The 18,015-nt window shown below is 34.0% G+C and overlaps 1 protein-coding gene across 3 annotated transcripts in view; it reads right to left on the bottom strand.

The window, feature by feature from the left end:
- Positions 1–1,198: 1,198 nt before the first annotated feature.
- The window catches only part of HSF2 (heat shock transcription factor 2), a 37,813-nt gene continuing 20,996 nt past the window's right edge, over positions 1,199–18,015 (bottom strand). The window contains exons 5-14 of one of the 3 annotated variants that reach the window (XR_012433389.1): positions 17,850–17,925; positions 14,894–14,955; positions 13,906–13,993; positions 11,829–11,977; positions 11,177–11,416; positions 10,443–10,548; positions 6,196–6,249; positions 4,005–4,160; positions 2,643–2,727; positions 1,199–2,233 (exon numbers count right to left, since the gene is read on the bottom strand). Coding sequence is in view for 2 of the 3 variants with exons in the window: in XM_005551700.4 (XP_005551757.1) it covers positions 1,938–2,233; positions 2,643–2,727; positions 6,196–6,249; positions 10,443–10,548; positions 11,177–11,416; positions 11,829–11,977; positions 13,906–13,993; positions 14,894–14,955; positions 17,850–17,925 (1,156 nt within the window). In the remaining variant the exon portion in view is untranslated. The remainder of the gene's footprint in view (positions 2,234–2,642; positions 2,728–4,004; positions 4,161–6,195; positions 6,250–10,442; positions 10,549–11,176; positions 11,417–11,828; positions 11,978–13,905; positions 13,994–14,893; positions 14,956–17,849; positions 17,926–18,015) is intronic. The other 2 variants (XM_005551700.4, XM_005551701.4) reach the window with 2 other exon arrangements.

The following is an 18,015-nucleotide window of genomic DNA, read 5'->3' as shown; positions in this document are numbered from 1 at the left end:
GACTGTAGTCCCAGCTCCTCAGGAGGCTGAGGCAGGAGAATCGCTTGAATGTGGGAGATGGAGGTTTGCAGTAAGCCGAGATCATACCACTGCTCTCTAGCCTGGGCGACAGAGTGAAACTCTGTCTTTAAAAAAAAAAAAAAATTGTTTGGAGGAAGTAGATTGGATGAGAGATCAAATCATTATGGCATTCAAGTTCCTTTAGGTAAATGTTAGAGAAACATATAACAATTATGTTTTAGAACAGCAATATTAACTATTATCCTAATTTCCTTTCAACTATTTAAACTTAAGATGAAAAATCTGAAATGTCAACTTTAAAAGTACCAGGGTCGTAATCAAGTTTTTCAAAATTATTTTTGAAGAGCTTCTAGAGCTCCAAAATGCCCCCAAGAAGAAACTTGATTGTATTTCACAATGAGAAAGGAATGAAGAAAAAATCTTTTAAGGTTTTCTCCTCTCAGTTTCTAAACTCTTCTTATCACCCTTAGAAACGTAACCTCTTCAGCTCACGAAGAGCACTGTTGTAGGGTCTTGAATTAATTCACCAAGATCCCACTGTCAGAGCCAAGTATTTTAGGATCTAACTAAAATTCCCCTAAGGGAAGTTTCCTATTCTTCTGTGCTAGCCTTTACTTTGAATCATTACATCATAATAAAAGAAATTCTAAGACATGGACAGAATATGGCCAATAGGAAAACCTGCCCTGAAACTCCTCATTAAATAGCCCTATACAATATTAACTGTACTGTTTTCAGTCCTTTGCCCAAAGGTGAAATTCTTCACATGATAAAAGTGCCCTGGCCTTGCATTAAGTCTCTATAATTCTCTTGGGCGACTGTTTCAAAGAAAGAGCTGATTTTACTATTTCTCTTATCTTCTCTCCAGACATCCACTGATAATACTCTTACCCTATTTGGGACAATGAGGGGCATACTTCTCCCACTTTTTTATTAGAAACATAGAAAGCAACCCAGTATAATTTTTAAACAAAGAACTTCAAAATACATTAAATTTAGAGATATATCTCCCTCGTTGCAATATACAATATATTTTCGAGATGTGGTACAAAGATCTTGGTGTGACTCATATTGAGAGTAATGAACCATAGACAGTTTAAAGCCACTGCTTCCTATGAGAAGAAAAAATTGTTTCATGTGAGTGTCACCTCTAAAGAAGACACATAACAGACACTAGTACTCAACATTCATTGTGTTTATTTTACTAAACAGTATGGTTCAAAAAAACACAAACCGGAAAACCTTTATTTAAAACTAGTCCAACTAAGTGGATGGGGCTGACTCCATCCCATCCCACCCCCGATCTTTCTATATATATGGAGCTGGAACCCTATCAGACTGTGAACATTCATGTATACTTTGTCTTTCCTGTTGAACATGAATAAACTTCTTTGAACATAAATGAACTTCTCTGAACCAAAAGAAACAAATGAAGTTTTACAAGATACAGGCACTTTATGTTCCCAGTTTTAAAAATAAGCCAAGTGAAAAATATTTAATAAAAATAACTGGAGCAGAGAAAGCTTTAAGAGTTATACCATTAGTTCAAATGACTTACACTCAATGCAAATAGACAGCATCAAACAGGAAAACAAACAAAAATTTAACTGAGGTTAATGGTCATATTGTAATAAAAAGAAATCCAATTTACCAAAATTGGAAAAAAATGGCCATTTGAATCCAACTTAAAGATATGCCAATAATGTGCATTAAATCTGTGTAACTATGCAGCTGAGTAACATCTGAAAGCTTTGCAAGAGTGTGTGGTTAGTGAGAAAAGCAAAAGGTGCTTTTATTCCACAGTATCTGATTAAACAAAACAAAGCAATTTACAAAAAAAGTACCAAATGATACTTCAAAATAAATAGTTCATCATTTTGATGAATATATACATGTAAAGTCCTCTTCTTGGGGATTTAGCTATCTAAAAGTGGCATATCACTATCCAGAGGTGCAGGAGCAAGTTCACATAAATAAAACAGGGTAGCTTCACTAGCTTCAGCTTCAGTCAATGGCTCCAGGCGAACAAGCTTACTTTGGGTTGGTTCTGGGTCTAGGCTGCTATCCAGAAGCTCATCAACTTCTATGGGTTTATCTACAGAGGACAAAACTTCTGATGATGCTGTTGTACTCGCCTGTTCAACAGAAGAAGCAGGGTTCCCATCGAGGAATGCAAGAAGTGGAAAGGCAGTATACTGGATAAGCTGCTTATCTATAAAGATCAGAAAAACACTCTAATCACCAGCTTATATTGAGTTCAAACTGAGGGGAAAAAATGAAAACAAATGTACACATAGGCAATTACTACTTTCAGATAGCCAAACAAGAAATGACATGATGCACTATGCCAATAAATTTTAAAATGTGCAAGTCAGTAGTTCTCATTCAACAATTAAGAAATGAGGGGTCTTTCAGTTTCCTAAAGTTAAATAGGAAAGAAAGAAAAAAAAAAAACTTTAAGATAATTGTTACCTCACCAATTCAACTTGCTCTATACCTTGACACACTATTCACAGAACTAAAGCCAGCATATTCAATTGTTAAGACTACCCTTGGCTTGCACTTGTTTCTACATAGGATTAAAAAAACCTACATAGACTGAATACTATATTTATACCTACCTGGTTTGGATTTAGATTTTCTTCCCTCTTCTGAAACTGGCTGAACTACATTGTTCTTAGTAGTTTCTAATCCTTTATTCTCAGACTAAAAGAAAAAATATATATATATAAGTACTTGTTTCATATTTTAGTTTCTGAAAAAAATGAAAAATTGATACAATATGTAAATACTGGTATATTATCTGAAATATATGAGATGGGGAAACATCAGGAAAAATGGGCTACAGAGAGAGATTTCAGTAGAGATAACAAGACTGGTTAAGGAACTATTGCTGTCACTGAGGGGATAAAACAAAGAACCTGAATTAGGATATTCTATATTAAGGATGAAATGAAGGGGGATTTCAACAGCAGAACAGATAGAATTTGTCAAGAGTAAAAGATCAGAACGAATCAAAGATGACTGGTTTCAAAATGTTAACTGAGAGATAATTATGCAATTAAATTCATTTTAAGTAGTTTTGATTTAAAAAATGTATTATACATTTCACTCATAAACAGAATATTTAGCATAAATGAACACAGAGTAGCTCAGGATGACATAATGACATCCTTAAAACTAATTATCACTATTTAGAAGCCTCAAAGTTGAGGTGGTGTTTCTTCTTGTCCTTTTTGTAGCTCTGTCAGTTCTTTTCTGTCATTTAAATTGCTTCTTTGAACCACTTTCTTCTCTCCTCACATCTGATTGTGGTAGGGAAATTGTATCTTTACCTTGTTAATTTCTTCAGTGCTCTTTTCAATGATGTTCAAACTCTGAGGTGCAGAGGTTCTTAATTTTTCCTGTAAGTCCCAGACATCTGCAAGTCCCAGATATCTACATGCTGGCTAAATATATATGGTGTAACCAACTGTAAACTAATTACAGTAATTCCCCTGATATTTAACATAAAATGAAGCTGTATAAGATTTAGGATTTAGAGAAGATAAGGGCTCCAAGATATAATAAAAACTACGAAACCTTTCCAAAAGTGTACATAAAAATATTTCATCACTTAGCATTCACAATAAATATATAAACATTAATGAAATAATACCAACTTTATTTTTAGGCTTCCTAAAATAGGTATTTTCCAAAGATATCACTGTTATTCTAAAACATGAGAACCCGATGACAAACGGATTTCAAATAGACACAATAAAAAATGATAAAGGGGATATCACCACTGATCCCACAGAAATATAAACTACCATCAGAGAATACTATGAACACCTCTACACGAATAAACTAGAAAATCTAGAAAAATTGGATAAATTCCTAGACACATACACCCTCCCAAGACTAAACCAGGAAGAAGTCGAATCTCTGAATAGACCAATAACAAGTTCTGAAATTGAGGCAGTAATTAATAGCCTACCAACCAAAAAAAGCCAGGACCAGACGGATTCACAGCCGAATTCTACCAGAGGTACAAAGAGGAGCGGTACCATTCCTTCTGAAACTATTCCAAACAATAGAAAAAGAGGGATTCCTCCCTAACTCATTTTATGAGGCCAGCGTCATCCTGATACCAAAACCTGGCAGAGACACAACAAAAAAAGAAAATTTCAGGCCAATATCCCTGATAAACATCAATGCGAAAATCCTCAATAAAATACCGGCAAACTGAATCCAGCAGCACATCATAAAGCTTATCCATCACGATTAAGTTGGCTTCATCCCTGAGATGCAAGGCTAGTTCAACATACACGTATCAATAAATGTAATCCATCACATAAACAGAACAAATGACAAAAACCACATGATTATCTCAACAGATGCAGAAAAGGCCTTTAATAAAATTCAACACCCCTTCATGCTAAAAACACCCAATAAACTAAGTATTGATGGAACATATCTCAAAACTGTAAGAGCTATTTATGACACACCCACAGCCAATATCATACTGAATGAGATTTCATTTCCCATGCAAATTCTTATTCATTCATAGTGGCCAATTAAGATTGCTGTACTGAGGAGTATAAGGCATCTGATTTATTAGGAAAGTGTTGTAATCCATGTTATGTAACACCTGTCATGAGCAAGGGAAGGACAGCTGATGTGGCAATTATTTGAAAACATTAAAATCTAGATTCAGAACTATAATGAAAAGTCACTCTCAAATGTAATTTTTCTACAGCATTGTAGAGCAAAATGCAATTTGTTGCTTAACTGCTTACAGTTTTTGAAAACTATAATCAAGTTCTTGGTTTCTGGAATAAGAAGATGGTCCACAAATAAAAAATGACTCAATGTCTAGTCACAAATAAACAATAAAGCACATTCACTAAATGAACAAATGATATGGGTCCATTCAACTTAAACGGTCCATGAGAATAACATTCAGTAATATATTTACTGAAACACAGAGCATGTTACACAAAATCTTACAATATAAATCCAGGTAAACTATGGTCCACATGCCAAATTTAGCATGCTGCCTGTCTAAATGAAGTTTTTTTGCAACACAGCCACACATTCTTTTACATATTGTCTGTATCTGCTTTTGCACTACAATTGCAGAACTGCATAGTTTTGACAGAGAACACATGGCCTGAAAGATAAAGTATTTACTAGCTGCCCCTTTATGGAGAAAGTATCCCAACCTCCAATATAAATTATCTGAATACTGAATGTATAATCAACTTCCTAGTTCACAAATTCATAAATTTTTTAAGCTCTAAGTTATCCACAATGTAACTCTGAAAATATAGAAAGTCTGGTCAGGCTTACATATGACAATTATCATATAAATTCCACCCCTCACCCTAATCACTCATATTTATTTGAGATGTGCTCATTTTTGGACTCAAAAGAATCAAAATTATGGCTTCACTAATCTGGAATTTGGACTTGATTTACCTTTAACCAGGCTTACTAAACAATTTGGTACAAATAAAATATAAAGGGAGTGAATACCCATTCATGACAATAAGTTATACAAAATACAATGATATATAAACATCTGCTCTAATAACTTCAAACTGTCCTTACCACTCATTAAAAACCAGTTCCACAGAATCTCTTTTCAACACTTGCTAAGCCCAAGTGCAGTTCCCATATGTTACCAAAAAAAAAAAAATCCTTATTACTTAAAAAAAAGTCAAAAATCCATACACGTTTCAACTTCCCTTTTCTGCAATAAATAAGAATTCCTGAGTTTTTACTATATGCTAATGATAGAACTCATAAAAAATATGGGTACCATAAATTTTTAATTAAAAAGTTGAGAATAGAAAAAATAAGAATGTAAAATGCTGCCCATAAAACATGAAGAAATCATATTTTAGTTACTTATTTCAATATACCAAGTTTAGTCAGGTGATCTCCCAGCACCAAAAGAAGCTCATTTCATACTGGTAGTTAATCCCACAAGTGCCAAAAGTGGGTAATGGTTCACCACATAACCAAAAGCTAATTTTTCAACTAGAATTTTATTATCCTGATCACACATACTGAGTAAGAATATAAAATGTTTTTTGTAGCTGGGAGTGATACTGCTCTCTCCTTATTAGGACGTTTTTTGTAGATTTTTATAGCTATGGGTCCTGAGCAACATGAATTAAAACTTACTTTTGTATTATTGATGTAATCTGTGGGATTCATCTGCACAGAACTAGTGAAAAGCTGAAAGACCAAACAAGAAAGATGATAAGTTTAAAAAATAATTTAAAATAATTGTGTGTTCAAAATTGTTACACAGCCATGTTGGGTGAAGAGATGTAGCCCCTACACTAGGAAGCTTCTATACAGTTAAACAAGTTTGAAAGAGAAAAGCAGAAAGAAAAACAAACAAAAGCAGAACGAGCTAGCCCATGCATTAGATGAAATTTCATGTTGTAAGAATTTCTCTAAAAAACACTGGAGTAAATCACTTGAGACAAATAGTGGTTTTCACCTCCTCCCTTCTTCATTATTTATCATTCAATTTCATTTCCTTTATTTTTTCTCTCTAAATGTCTTTGGCCTTAAGTGGTGCGCAGGGTTGTGAGACCTCTGCCCTGACACTGAGCCTTCACTGAATACCTGGTTAGGTAAAAAATTTACAGAATATGCTCTATGACAGTGGCTCCTAAACTATGCCTCAATTGAAGCCCTCTTGACAAATGGCATATCTACTTGTTGGTTCTTTTCACCACATCTCGCAAGGAAAATTGTAAGTGCTAAGATCACTGCTTACTATACTCCTCAGTCTAGCCAGTTTATAGATGTAACTGTAAGTCATAAGCTTTAAAGTCATTCATTCCATAGAAATTTACTGAGTATCTTTAAGAAATAAATGACATCATAAAGACATCATTCCTGCTCTCTAGGAGCTTACAATCTAAAAGGACAAGGTAAGACCAACATCAAATAGCAACACATGTTCAGATACAATACAATATTTTGACAGAAGATGGTGGTGCTCAAAAGCACTAAGGAGTTAAGAGAATGGGAAGGGAGGAAAGCGCACACAGAAACATATATAATGAAACAAAATGGGCTGATAAAACTATGTGATATAGGTCAGTACCTAGAGAATATTAGGTTAGAACTTGGAAAGGAGAAGATGGGGGGAAGAACGCATGTGTATAACACTAGTGGCATCAAAAAAGAAGGTAGGATATGTTCCAGAAATAGTAATAACACAGAAGTTCTAAGTTGAATAAGTTATATGCACAGGTTCGAAAAGTAGAGGCCATATCCTGTCAGCAATAAGAGCCTTGGGAATGGCCTGAATGATGAAATGCAGTCACTAAGTTGGCCTTTTATGAGAATGAACACACCAAATGGTTCACAGGATAGAATGAGATGCAAAAAAAGCCACAGGCAGATCCTTCCCCCATTCTCTCTAGACACTGATTCCTCTCTTTAAAAAGTTCCACACTCACGGTAGTCCTACAAAAATCCCTGGCTTTGCCTTTTCATTTCCTTCTCCTTTCTTACCAACTACTAACCTCAGAAAAGGAAGAAACCTCAGATCCTTGAGAGTAGTTACTCATGATAATCAATCTCTACCAGTTTAGCTTATCACTGCCTAAGAAGCCTAACTCACATTTTGTCCCTACAGAGAGTGGCATCTGAGGAGGACCAGCACTGTAAGCTCCTCTATTCTCCTCTTTGCCCAACAACCCCTACCCACTAACTCAAGGATATCCTACATGTATTCCCAGGAGACGAATGGTAGGAAAGGTAGATCATATATAAGCTGACACAGCTGGTTGAATTCTAAGGTCTGGCCTCTCCTGCTGTGACACCACTCTGGGTTACCAGTACTGAACTCCTCAGAGAGAAGCTGTAAACTTTTCAGCATACTTATTCACATTCTTACCATCTTTGTCGTCTCAGAGAACAAAACAGCATAGGTGGACTTTTTATTTATAACAATACAGCATAATTCAAGGATAAAATAATGAGGGTCTTGGATGAGAAAAGCAACAGTGAAAACAGAATATAGGGATGGCTTGTGAATGCTATTTTAGAAAACAGGACTTAGTGAATGATGAGAGAGAGAATTCAAGGTGATTCTGTGAATAACTATCCTCGTAAGTAAATAGAAGTCTAATACCATTACAGAAAATGAGAAAGTTGTAAAATGTAGCTAATGCAGAGAATAAAGAAGTTTGTTGTTAAATCAAGTAATCTGAGGTAAGAGCTAACTGATGATCACAAAGTCATGGAATTAGAATTCAAGTCAAGTTTACTTTAGAAAAATGTTAAGAGCTGGATATACACATTTAAAAGCAATCTTACAAGCCAAAATCTCTTCACAGAGGAAGAATGGAAAAAGAAGAGAGATAGACAAAATAAAAGAGACTGAAAGATTGGGTGCATTAGGGGATGCCCTTAAGTAGAAGATAGTAGAAAAAAGAAAAGCTCTTAGATAAAACACAGATTAGAGAGACAGGGAGAGAACAAAAAAGTACAGCACCTCCAAAATCAACAATAAAAGATCTATTGTACAGAATGCCCAATAATGTTAATAACAGTGTTAATTATTTCTAATTCTTGCCAACAGCCCTTCATGTTAGACATTAGCAACATTTAACAGATGGAGAAACTCGGCAAGAGAGAGTAACTTTTCCAAGATTAGTAACATAGCTAGTAAGTAACATGAGCCAATAACAGAACCCAAACTTGTCTGATTCAAAACAAACTTTCCACTAGCCCAATGGACTAATACAGCAAAAAGAAAAGAAAAATCACACACAGCGTACTTACAAGGGAAAAAAACAAAACAACACAGGCAGTGCAGAGTTAGAGTTAATAAGCAACACAATACCAAGCTTCAGACAAAATAGAGTAAAAAAGAGGTAAATATAGCTGCTCATTTCTAAAGTTTTGTAGTAAAGGAGTTAGAGAAGCAGAATGGTAAATGAACAAAGCCAGATGTCAAAATGGTTGTTTTTTAAGATGGGGCAGATCTCTAACTACTGAAGGCAGATGGGAAAGATGAAGGATAGAGGAGACAAATACAGAGGCAAAGGACAGGGGTACAAATTGGTTTAAGGAATTACTTCTAAGAAAGGATACAAGATTGGAAACAGTCATTACTTATGAAAGAACGAGAGTATAGTTAACTATCATCTGTGAATAATAGATTGTTGACTGGATAAGGTCTTTACGGCAAATAAATGTGGTAAATGTTTTAAAGTTGAATTAAAATGACCTAGCTGAAGACTATAAGGGTTTGAACATGGCCAGGATTATGGAATTTTATTTCGTTCTTGGTGATCTAAAGGAAAACTATTTTGAAAGATCTCTGGATCTAAAGAGGGAAGGGCTGATAGGATCAACAAACACTGTCGTGTTACTGCTAAGCTGAAGTAGGTCATCAACATGGATGTAAAATTCAAATTAACACATACTCATAAGATAGAAACACAGGTCAAAATGGAAAAGAAATCTTCAAAGAAAGTAAAATTCACTCTGTGAGGTGCTAACGATTTAGTAAGAATAAGTCCTTGGGACATTGACAAGGACTGGTGAGAAGCAGAGGAGTAATGCAGTAAATTAATGAACTTGAAATAAGACTGAACAGCAGAAAGAACTAATTCTTGTTTAGCCTGAGAGGCTTCTAAAAGGGTAAGAGAAGCTGCAATGTAAGGCAAGAAACACAGAAAAAAGACAACATAATTTTCCAGGATAAAGAGAGAAAACTGTTCACATCAGAAAATGGAAATAGGAGACAGAACAAGATTCATCTGAGTGGGACCAGGCCATGTAGGAAGCTTTAGATAAAGAAGGGAGGAATAGCAGGGACAAGAGAGAACAGAGTAAGAAAGGTGGTTAGTGGCAGAAACTGTAGATAAAAGAATTCTCAGTCCAGTCAATATTGAGGTCAACTTCATAGGGATGGTGGATTGGAGCAGGGCAATCTTGTGACTCAAAATATAAAAATGTAAAAAATAAGGCAAATATATTAAAATATATTTGAGTAAAAAACGTTAATCCCCAAAGTATTAAAAGGTGTCTCCATGCTATTTCCTGGCTATGTACCTCTATTACTAATTTCCACAAATTCCTATTTACTGACAATCATTCTAGAGCAAAACATAAAACAGCAACAAGTCCAGACAAGACCTGAACTTAACAGTACTGCTGAAAAGATATAATATGTTCCCACAGGGAGATTAGCTCAACTGCTACTCCAAGGCAGGTGGTAATCACTCTCCTTCAATGTCCCAAACCCATCTTTCTGATAAACAAAATCATTAATTTAAAAAAAGAAAATGCAAAAACAACCTGTAGAATACAAAACAAAATGGCGTACTGATTTTTAAATAATATACATAAATACACAAACTACCAGTAAAGCAAAGATTACCCAAAGTACCTACATCAACCAGGAGATCTGGGTCTATGCTAAATTGTCTTCCTGATAGCATGGCCTGGAAGTCCTCTAAACTGCAATCAATACTGTCAAGATAATCCAACAGCTCAACCCTAAGGGAAAAAAAAATTTAAATCAAATATTAGACATCCTTGTTTTTATGTTTAAAAATCACCATTACAACTTGGCTAGGCAAGATATTTCTAGCAGCTGCTGCATCTTTACTGGTTCTTAATCTTAAGAGATAATATTCAAAGAATAGGAATCCCTGCAAATTTGGTTAACTGAAAATTCATAGCCTTTACAGAAAACTTTAGTATTTACAGAAAAAAACACCCTGCAGGAACAGTCTGATTTACCTTTTTCCTCTATATATTATAAAATGTTTAATCTCATTACTGATTATTACTAATTATTAAGTTTTCTTTGTTATAAGTCCCTTACTAGAAATTACATTATTCTGCAGTTCGGATACACAAATATATATAATCAAAAACACTGTATGTACACTCAAAGTAAGTGTATCATCAAAGGAATCTGAGAAACTAGCAGGAAAATACCAAGACTACTCTTGGGATGATTAAATCCCATTCATTACAGAACTCAACACTAACCAAAACAGAGAAAGGTGGATTATGTGGGTTCATCATCTGAAAGGAAGATCACTCAAAAGAGAAATAGAATATGTTAAGTGAACAAAGAAAGCAAATAATTTTAGACAACATCTAGATAAGTACTCACTTTCCCAAAAGATTGATGTTATCATTCAAAATGGAATCCATCATGGTCACTGGATCTTCTGAGGTCAGACTGGATGAGCCATTTAGCTGGACAGCACTAGACATGAGAGGGCTGCTGCCATCACTGCCTGAACTTAGGGATTCTCTGGCTGGTTCACTCTGCTCTCCACTCTGAATGACAGGTGCATACTCATCTTCATTGTCATCTTCAACAATGACAATATCAGGGTACTGGCTACAGCTAGATCAGCAATAAAGAAAGAACCTATTACACTTCCAAATTTAATAAGTTCATACTATCCATTCATTCTAAATGGAAACTCTCTCCCATACCACATACTGAAAGGCTTAAATTTCTTGAGCGAGCAGCTTAATCACAATATTGGTACTTCATAGTATAGAAGACCACAACGATTCAATGAGAAGTGTTTAACTACAAAATAAAAATCAATTAATTTTCAGTATTACCTCCTTTGAGAGGAAGAGGAGGTGAGGCTTTATCTGGTTGAATAATTTAGCTTAATTATTCAGTTTAATAATCCAAATGTGAGAAAGATTGTTAGTCTTTCAAAGAACAAAGTAGTTTTGAATTTTGCTCTGTAATAAGAAAAGTAATCAATATTTTCATACATTTTATCTCACAAACTCCTTACTTGGAGGGATCAGATATAACATCCTCATTAGTTTCTGGAATAACTGGGATATTTTCTTCATCTGCATTATCATCAGTAACATCATAAATAATGATGTCATCTGAAATCCTCTCCCTTGGCTTTAAACCTTCAGTCCTACTGTGTGGAACCTAAAAATTCAGAGAGAAAAATATATCTAAAAATCAAAATCATTGACTACCAAACAAGATATCATTTACAAAATAACTGGGCAACTACTACTTACTGAATCTCGGGGTATGCAAAACAAGTATGTTCTCTGCTCTTATGGAACTTACATACTAATTGGTACTAGTAGCACCAATTCACAGAGGTATGAGGTATATTAACTGCATTCTACACTTAACTACTTCTTTTACTGTAAGGGACCCTGAAGATGACATCCCTAAAAATGTTTCTATGGAAAGATCTTCAAATTTTACAGTATTTTTTATGCCTAAAGAGTAAAAAAGTCTTAGGACTTCACCAGAAATTTCAAGCACAACCAGACAGCCACCGTGCTGACAGGGATATTGTTTCAGCTCAACCTGCTCTGTTTTGAAATATGTTTTATTCTTATTCATTAAATAGCTTCACTAAGAGAAAAAAAATGCACTTCACCTATCTCAGTTACAGGTTAGCTTGGCTTTTTAGCAATGATTTTTTTAAACTTAATCTACAGATATATTCAGGCTATAGCTGTATAAGCAAAGTAAGTTCAATCCTGTAAAGCAAACTAAAGTAATTATTAAAATGCAAAAATCTGTAAATTCCAATACTAGATAATAAAGAGGCAAAGGATGTGAAGTACTTTAAAATATATAAACCCAGTCAAAAATGTAAAACTCTTCATCCACTTACATGAGCCTTCAATTCTAAAAACAAAATAGGTATGCTTGATTATTTTCTAACAGTAGTGGAAAAAGAAATCAGACGTGAGGTTAAGTTTGATTGTCCAAGAACAAAAATCTTGTTACTTTAATAATAAATCTGAAGAACTATTTTGAATTCTGAAGTTTGAAAGTAGTAACAAAAAGATAATAAAAACGATCTGGACTTTGGACTGGACTAATTTGCCACTGGATAGAAATCTGACAAATTATCCGGAAAGCCTGTGACAAAATGAAGGTAAAAATTTAAATTGCTGGAGTAAAAAGCAGTCTAGTTGGTGCACATTAATTTAAAAAAAAGTTGAAAATAAAATAACCAATGTAAGAATATATAATCACATTAAATTATTATATTTTCAAAATATTCAATTATTATATTAAAATGAATGAGCCAGGTGCAGTGGCTCATGCCTGCAATCCCAAAACTTTGGGAGGCTGAGGCAGGCAGATGGCTTGAGTCTGGGAGTTCGAGACCAGTCTAGGTGACATGATGAAAATCCATCTCTACAAAAAATACAAAAATTAGCCAGGTGTGGTGGCACACACCTGTAGTCCCAGCTACTCAGGAGACTGAAGCAAGAGAATTGCTTGGGCCCAGGAGGTGGAGGTTGCAGTGAGTCAAGATCGTACCACTACACTCCAGGCTGGGTGACAGACTGAAACCCTGTTTCAAAAAAATAAAACAAACAAAAAAAAACAAGACAAAAAAAAAAGAAATGAATAAACTAAATCTCTATGTTTAATAAATCTCAAAAGCAACACCAAGTTAAAAAAAAGCCACACTGTAAAATGATATGCACAAAATTATATTATTTATATGAAGTTTAGATATATGCAAAATAATACCAAGTACTGCTCCTGGATTCACACATACAAAATGGCCATGAGAATGATAGATACTAATTCAAGATAGTGACTACCTCTAAGGTAAGCAGGGACAGTAAAGAGGTGAGACAAGAGAGGGGGAGAGAGAAAAACTTGGAAACAGGCAACTGGAACAACTAGATTTGTGATGATTTATTTCTTACAATAATCGAAAGTAAATAATAAAAAATGTCACAGTTTAACAAAGCTGTGGGATGAACACTTGAATTGTTATTCACCACACTTATTTGAATGCATGAAACACTGCCATTATAAAATTTAGTGTGACACAATAAATATAAAATAGATTCTAACTAAAAAATTACTTTATGATGGTGATTATCAGTTGGTTCTTTGACTATGTGCTGAAACAGGTTCTTCTTTTGGGCTCCATTAGTGTTTAGAAGTAGAGGCCTGAAAACCAGAAGAATATGCAGTTCAGTGACAAACATACAAGGAATTTAAACTCCCTCTATTAACTTACCCAAACACACACACATGCACACTCACTTTAATAATGCATAAAAAGGTTCAGTAACAATAAATAAACTTAAAAATGATTACATCTTAGGAACAGAAACTGCTGGATGAGAATATCTACGACTTTCAATTCTCCATTTTTCTACACTCTTTTTGTTATAATAAACTATTCTCTCCAGTTATACTTCATTGCTTACTGAACTACACAACTCTATGAACTGTATTTATATAGAAAAAAACAGATAATATCATAAGAAATAATTAGTGGAAGTAGTTAAGGTCATAAAGCTCTGATCATAATCAAGTTTTCCCCAAATCTTAGTGTTACAGATCATTTTTTCCTTTCAACTATTCCTTTTGTCCATTATTCTTCTAATGTTTTCGCTGTGACGATAGTAGCTACTGACACAGGTATCACAACCCATGGTTGAAATACAGATTTAAAAAGACTATGAGCGGATTAAACTAAGAGAGGTCAAGTAAAACAAAGGTTGATGTTTTCTTTTGAACATATGGCCTCTTTTTAAATTTCCCTCACTCAGGCCTTCTAATGCTACTTTAATAATGTGAATGAAAAGTGAATATTCTTTATTAACTGTACGTATGTCTATAAAGTGACCATTTAGGCTATCCTTATCTCTCACAAACATCAGTAGAATGATAAAACTAAAAACTAATATCACTCTAGAGATTTTAAGAGTATAATTTAACTAAGGAGAATTGTTCTTTTGGGACAACAAGCATATACTCAGCTAATGTAGGCTACTCACAGTTAAATGCTAACAAGTCTGACTGTCTATATACAGGCCATAATGCTATATCATAAAAACTTACCTTTTACGTTTTAAACTCACAAGTTGGTTATTCTGAACCAATGTAACAATAAACTGGACAATCTGAAAAAAATATAAACAAGAATTCTTTCATTATACTGTTAATTCTTCCGTCTCTATTACCAAGTCTTATAAAACAAATTCATATAATAATTTGTCCTCTATTCTAAGTCTCATAATTTCTCACATATTAACACTTGAAATCCAGGTGCACCTTACAACTGCTGTCTAAAGAAACGTACCAGCTTCCAGGAGTTTATTTGTTTTGGTGATAAGTACCAAACTTGCCTGGGTGTAGACCCCAACTTTTTTACTTCAAATACTTTAAAGAAGATTACATTATGGTGCAAAAGAGAAAACTGGTGTTTGATAGGCAACATTTTACTTATACCAGGTAACTGAGGCAAAAGAAACTGTCAGTTCCTTCAGAATAATCATAAAATTTTCAAGTTAGAAACAGTTGATGGGCCAGGCATGGTGGCTCATGCCTGTAATCTCAACACTTTAGGAAGCCTAAGTAGGAGGATTGCTTCAGCCCAGGAGTCCAAGACCAGCCTGGGCAAGATCGTGATGCTCCATTTCTAAACAAACAAACAAACAAACTCTGCTTGCAACCAAAGAAAAAAAAAAAGAAAAAGAAAAACGTTTATTGCCTGATTCTATAAAGATTAATGTTGAGATCTACCTGTCAAAACTTCCTGCTGACAAGGGAAGCTAATCTTTAATATTTGATTAAATTTAGAGAGAAAACTGTCAAGACACACAAACAAGCTTTCATATTTCATAGTAGTGTTTCTTAAAGTGTGGCCCATAAACCAACAACATTAGCTTAGGAACTATGGATATGTTAAATTCTCAATCCTACTACAGAATTGCTGAATCTGAAATTTGGATCATGGGATCCAGTAATGCGTGTGTTTAGAAAGCCCTTTAAGTGTGACTGGATACTGATGTGAGTATAAGAACCACTGGCTTAAGAGTATGTCTTGAAATTACATTGCCAACTTCCTAAAGGTGCTATAAAAGGTGAGGATCATATGGTAAACTATAAAAAGTAGTGTATCACTGAGAAGCTATGAATAAAAGCCAAAATTGATTGGAGCACTATTTAGACTCTGTGCAGAAAGTGTGCTTATAAGCTTTGTGAAATTACATGAATTAAATAGAGTATTATCAATTAAAAATATCTATTGTATAGCTTTTAACAGTGAGCATTTCCTCACAAAAAAAGGCTACTAAGAGGTCTGCCTTATAATCAGTATCAATTTTTCAATGGACAAAAATATAGACATTTTAACTGAAGAGTTTGATAGTATTAGAGTCTATGAAAAGGAGGGTAGCCGCCAAATTGCTTATGCAAGAGAAAATGCTAACAGTTAATGAAAAGACAATATGTAAGCTTAAAGATGTTTATGATACAACTCGACTTCAGTTTTTTTAATTAATAAATGTTATGGGAAAATTCTAAAAACTTCAGGTTGAATTTATAACAACATCAATCAGTGGCTAAATTAAATTTATTCTATATCTCAATTCTCTTTTGACACTTTTGGATCACATTATACAGGGATTTTTATCTGAAGAAGATAAGGCATCTAACACAGCATGTAACTTCTATACCTGTTAAGTCCTATAACTGGACCATCACACGTATTATTCTCAATTAATCCATGGCTGACAGTAAATTCCAGGAGCAGAGTAAAAATTATTGGTTGTTGTTATGCATTATATAAACACCACTCAACAAAGCACAGAGATTCAAACTCAAATTTTAGAAGACAGAATGTTAGCATTCATGAAAAACTGAAATGTCATATAGCTATTTTATCAACTATTCTTGCTTTCAGGAAAAAAAAAATCTACACATTATAGAGTGTTGTAAGTTAATACATTACCAAAACACTGTTTCTGAAAACTATTAACAGACTGTTTCCATAAAGTACAGGTTAAGGTACATCTATTGTTTTAAATCAACTATTCTTAACCAGGCTGCACATTAGAGTTGCCTATGAAAGTTTTAAAAATATGTGTACTTGGACTAAACACTTAGAACTGAATTCTACTACATTCAAGCTTCACTTGAACACTAATTTAAAAAAAAAAAAAAAAATTAAATCTATGCTGACTATAGGCCACAGGCTGCAACTACCATTCATCTCTGCTTTAAGCCTTCTCCATTAGACCCTGATCCTGTCAGTCACCACCCTATTTTTAGTTCAAGGGCCTTCTAAGCAGGAGCAATCAGAAGCTCCCCCTCAAAAAACCTGTTGCTTTAACTCAGAGTCTAGTTTACTCATGAGCAAAAAATAGCTGCCTTAATTACTATGTTTCATCTCTTATTAGCAAATGAAAGCTGATATGCAAAGATTAAATGACAAGGACACAATGAAATGGAGGGATTCCAACTCCTATATTAAATTTTTATCTCACATACTAAAATCTAAAATTCATTTTACTATGTTAACTGCTTTTCTGCACAGACTAATAACTGCATACATTAAGAAATTTTTTGAAGTCATAATTTGGTCAACTGATTTGAAAATATTTGTCATTTATCTTCTGAGACCTTAACTATGCCTTTTATAATAAAAAACAACAACAACAAAAAAACCCAGTAAGGCTATGTTTTCTAATTTTAAAAGAAATTGGTAGTGTATTAATTAAGCCCATAAAAATAAAGTATTTCAAAGTTGTTATATTAGGCAAAAGATTATTTACTAAAAGCTACTGAGACATTATCTGCAAGTATGGAATAACCATCTTTAGCTAGTGAGAAATTTTTTATTAAAAATATGTAACACTTGGCTTAATTTCATTTCATTTTTTACTTCGATCTGTGCATCCAATATGTAAGAAACTAAGATCAATCACAGATACTCAATACTGACCTTTTTGGGTCGCAAACTGTATCCATTAAACAAATGCAAATTACGGTCCTGGGGAAAAGAGCTTCTTACCTTTCGAATAACCTGTTGCTGTTGTGCATGCTTTGCTCGTAATTCTGACACCTCCTTCCAAAGGGACTCATTCTCACTATAATTTATTAAGAAACAAAACAAAACAAAAAAATCAGTCAGAAAACCAGACCACAATATCTTTAATTAAGAATACCAGACAACTTAA

Source organism: Macaca fascicularis, chromosome 4 (assembly GCF_037993035.2).
Source record: "Macaca fascicularis isolate 582-1 chromosome 4, T2T-MFA8v1.1".
Classification (NCBI taxonomy): domain Eukaryota; kingdom Metazoa; phylum Chordata; class Mammalia; order Primates; family Cercopithecidae; genus Macaca; species Macaca fascicularis.
This window is presented reverse-complemented; position numbering and strand designations above follow the sequence as displayed.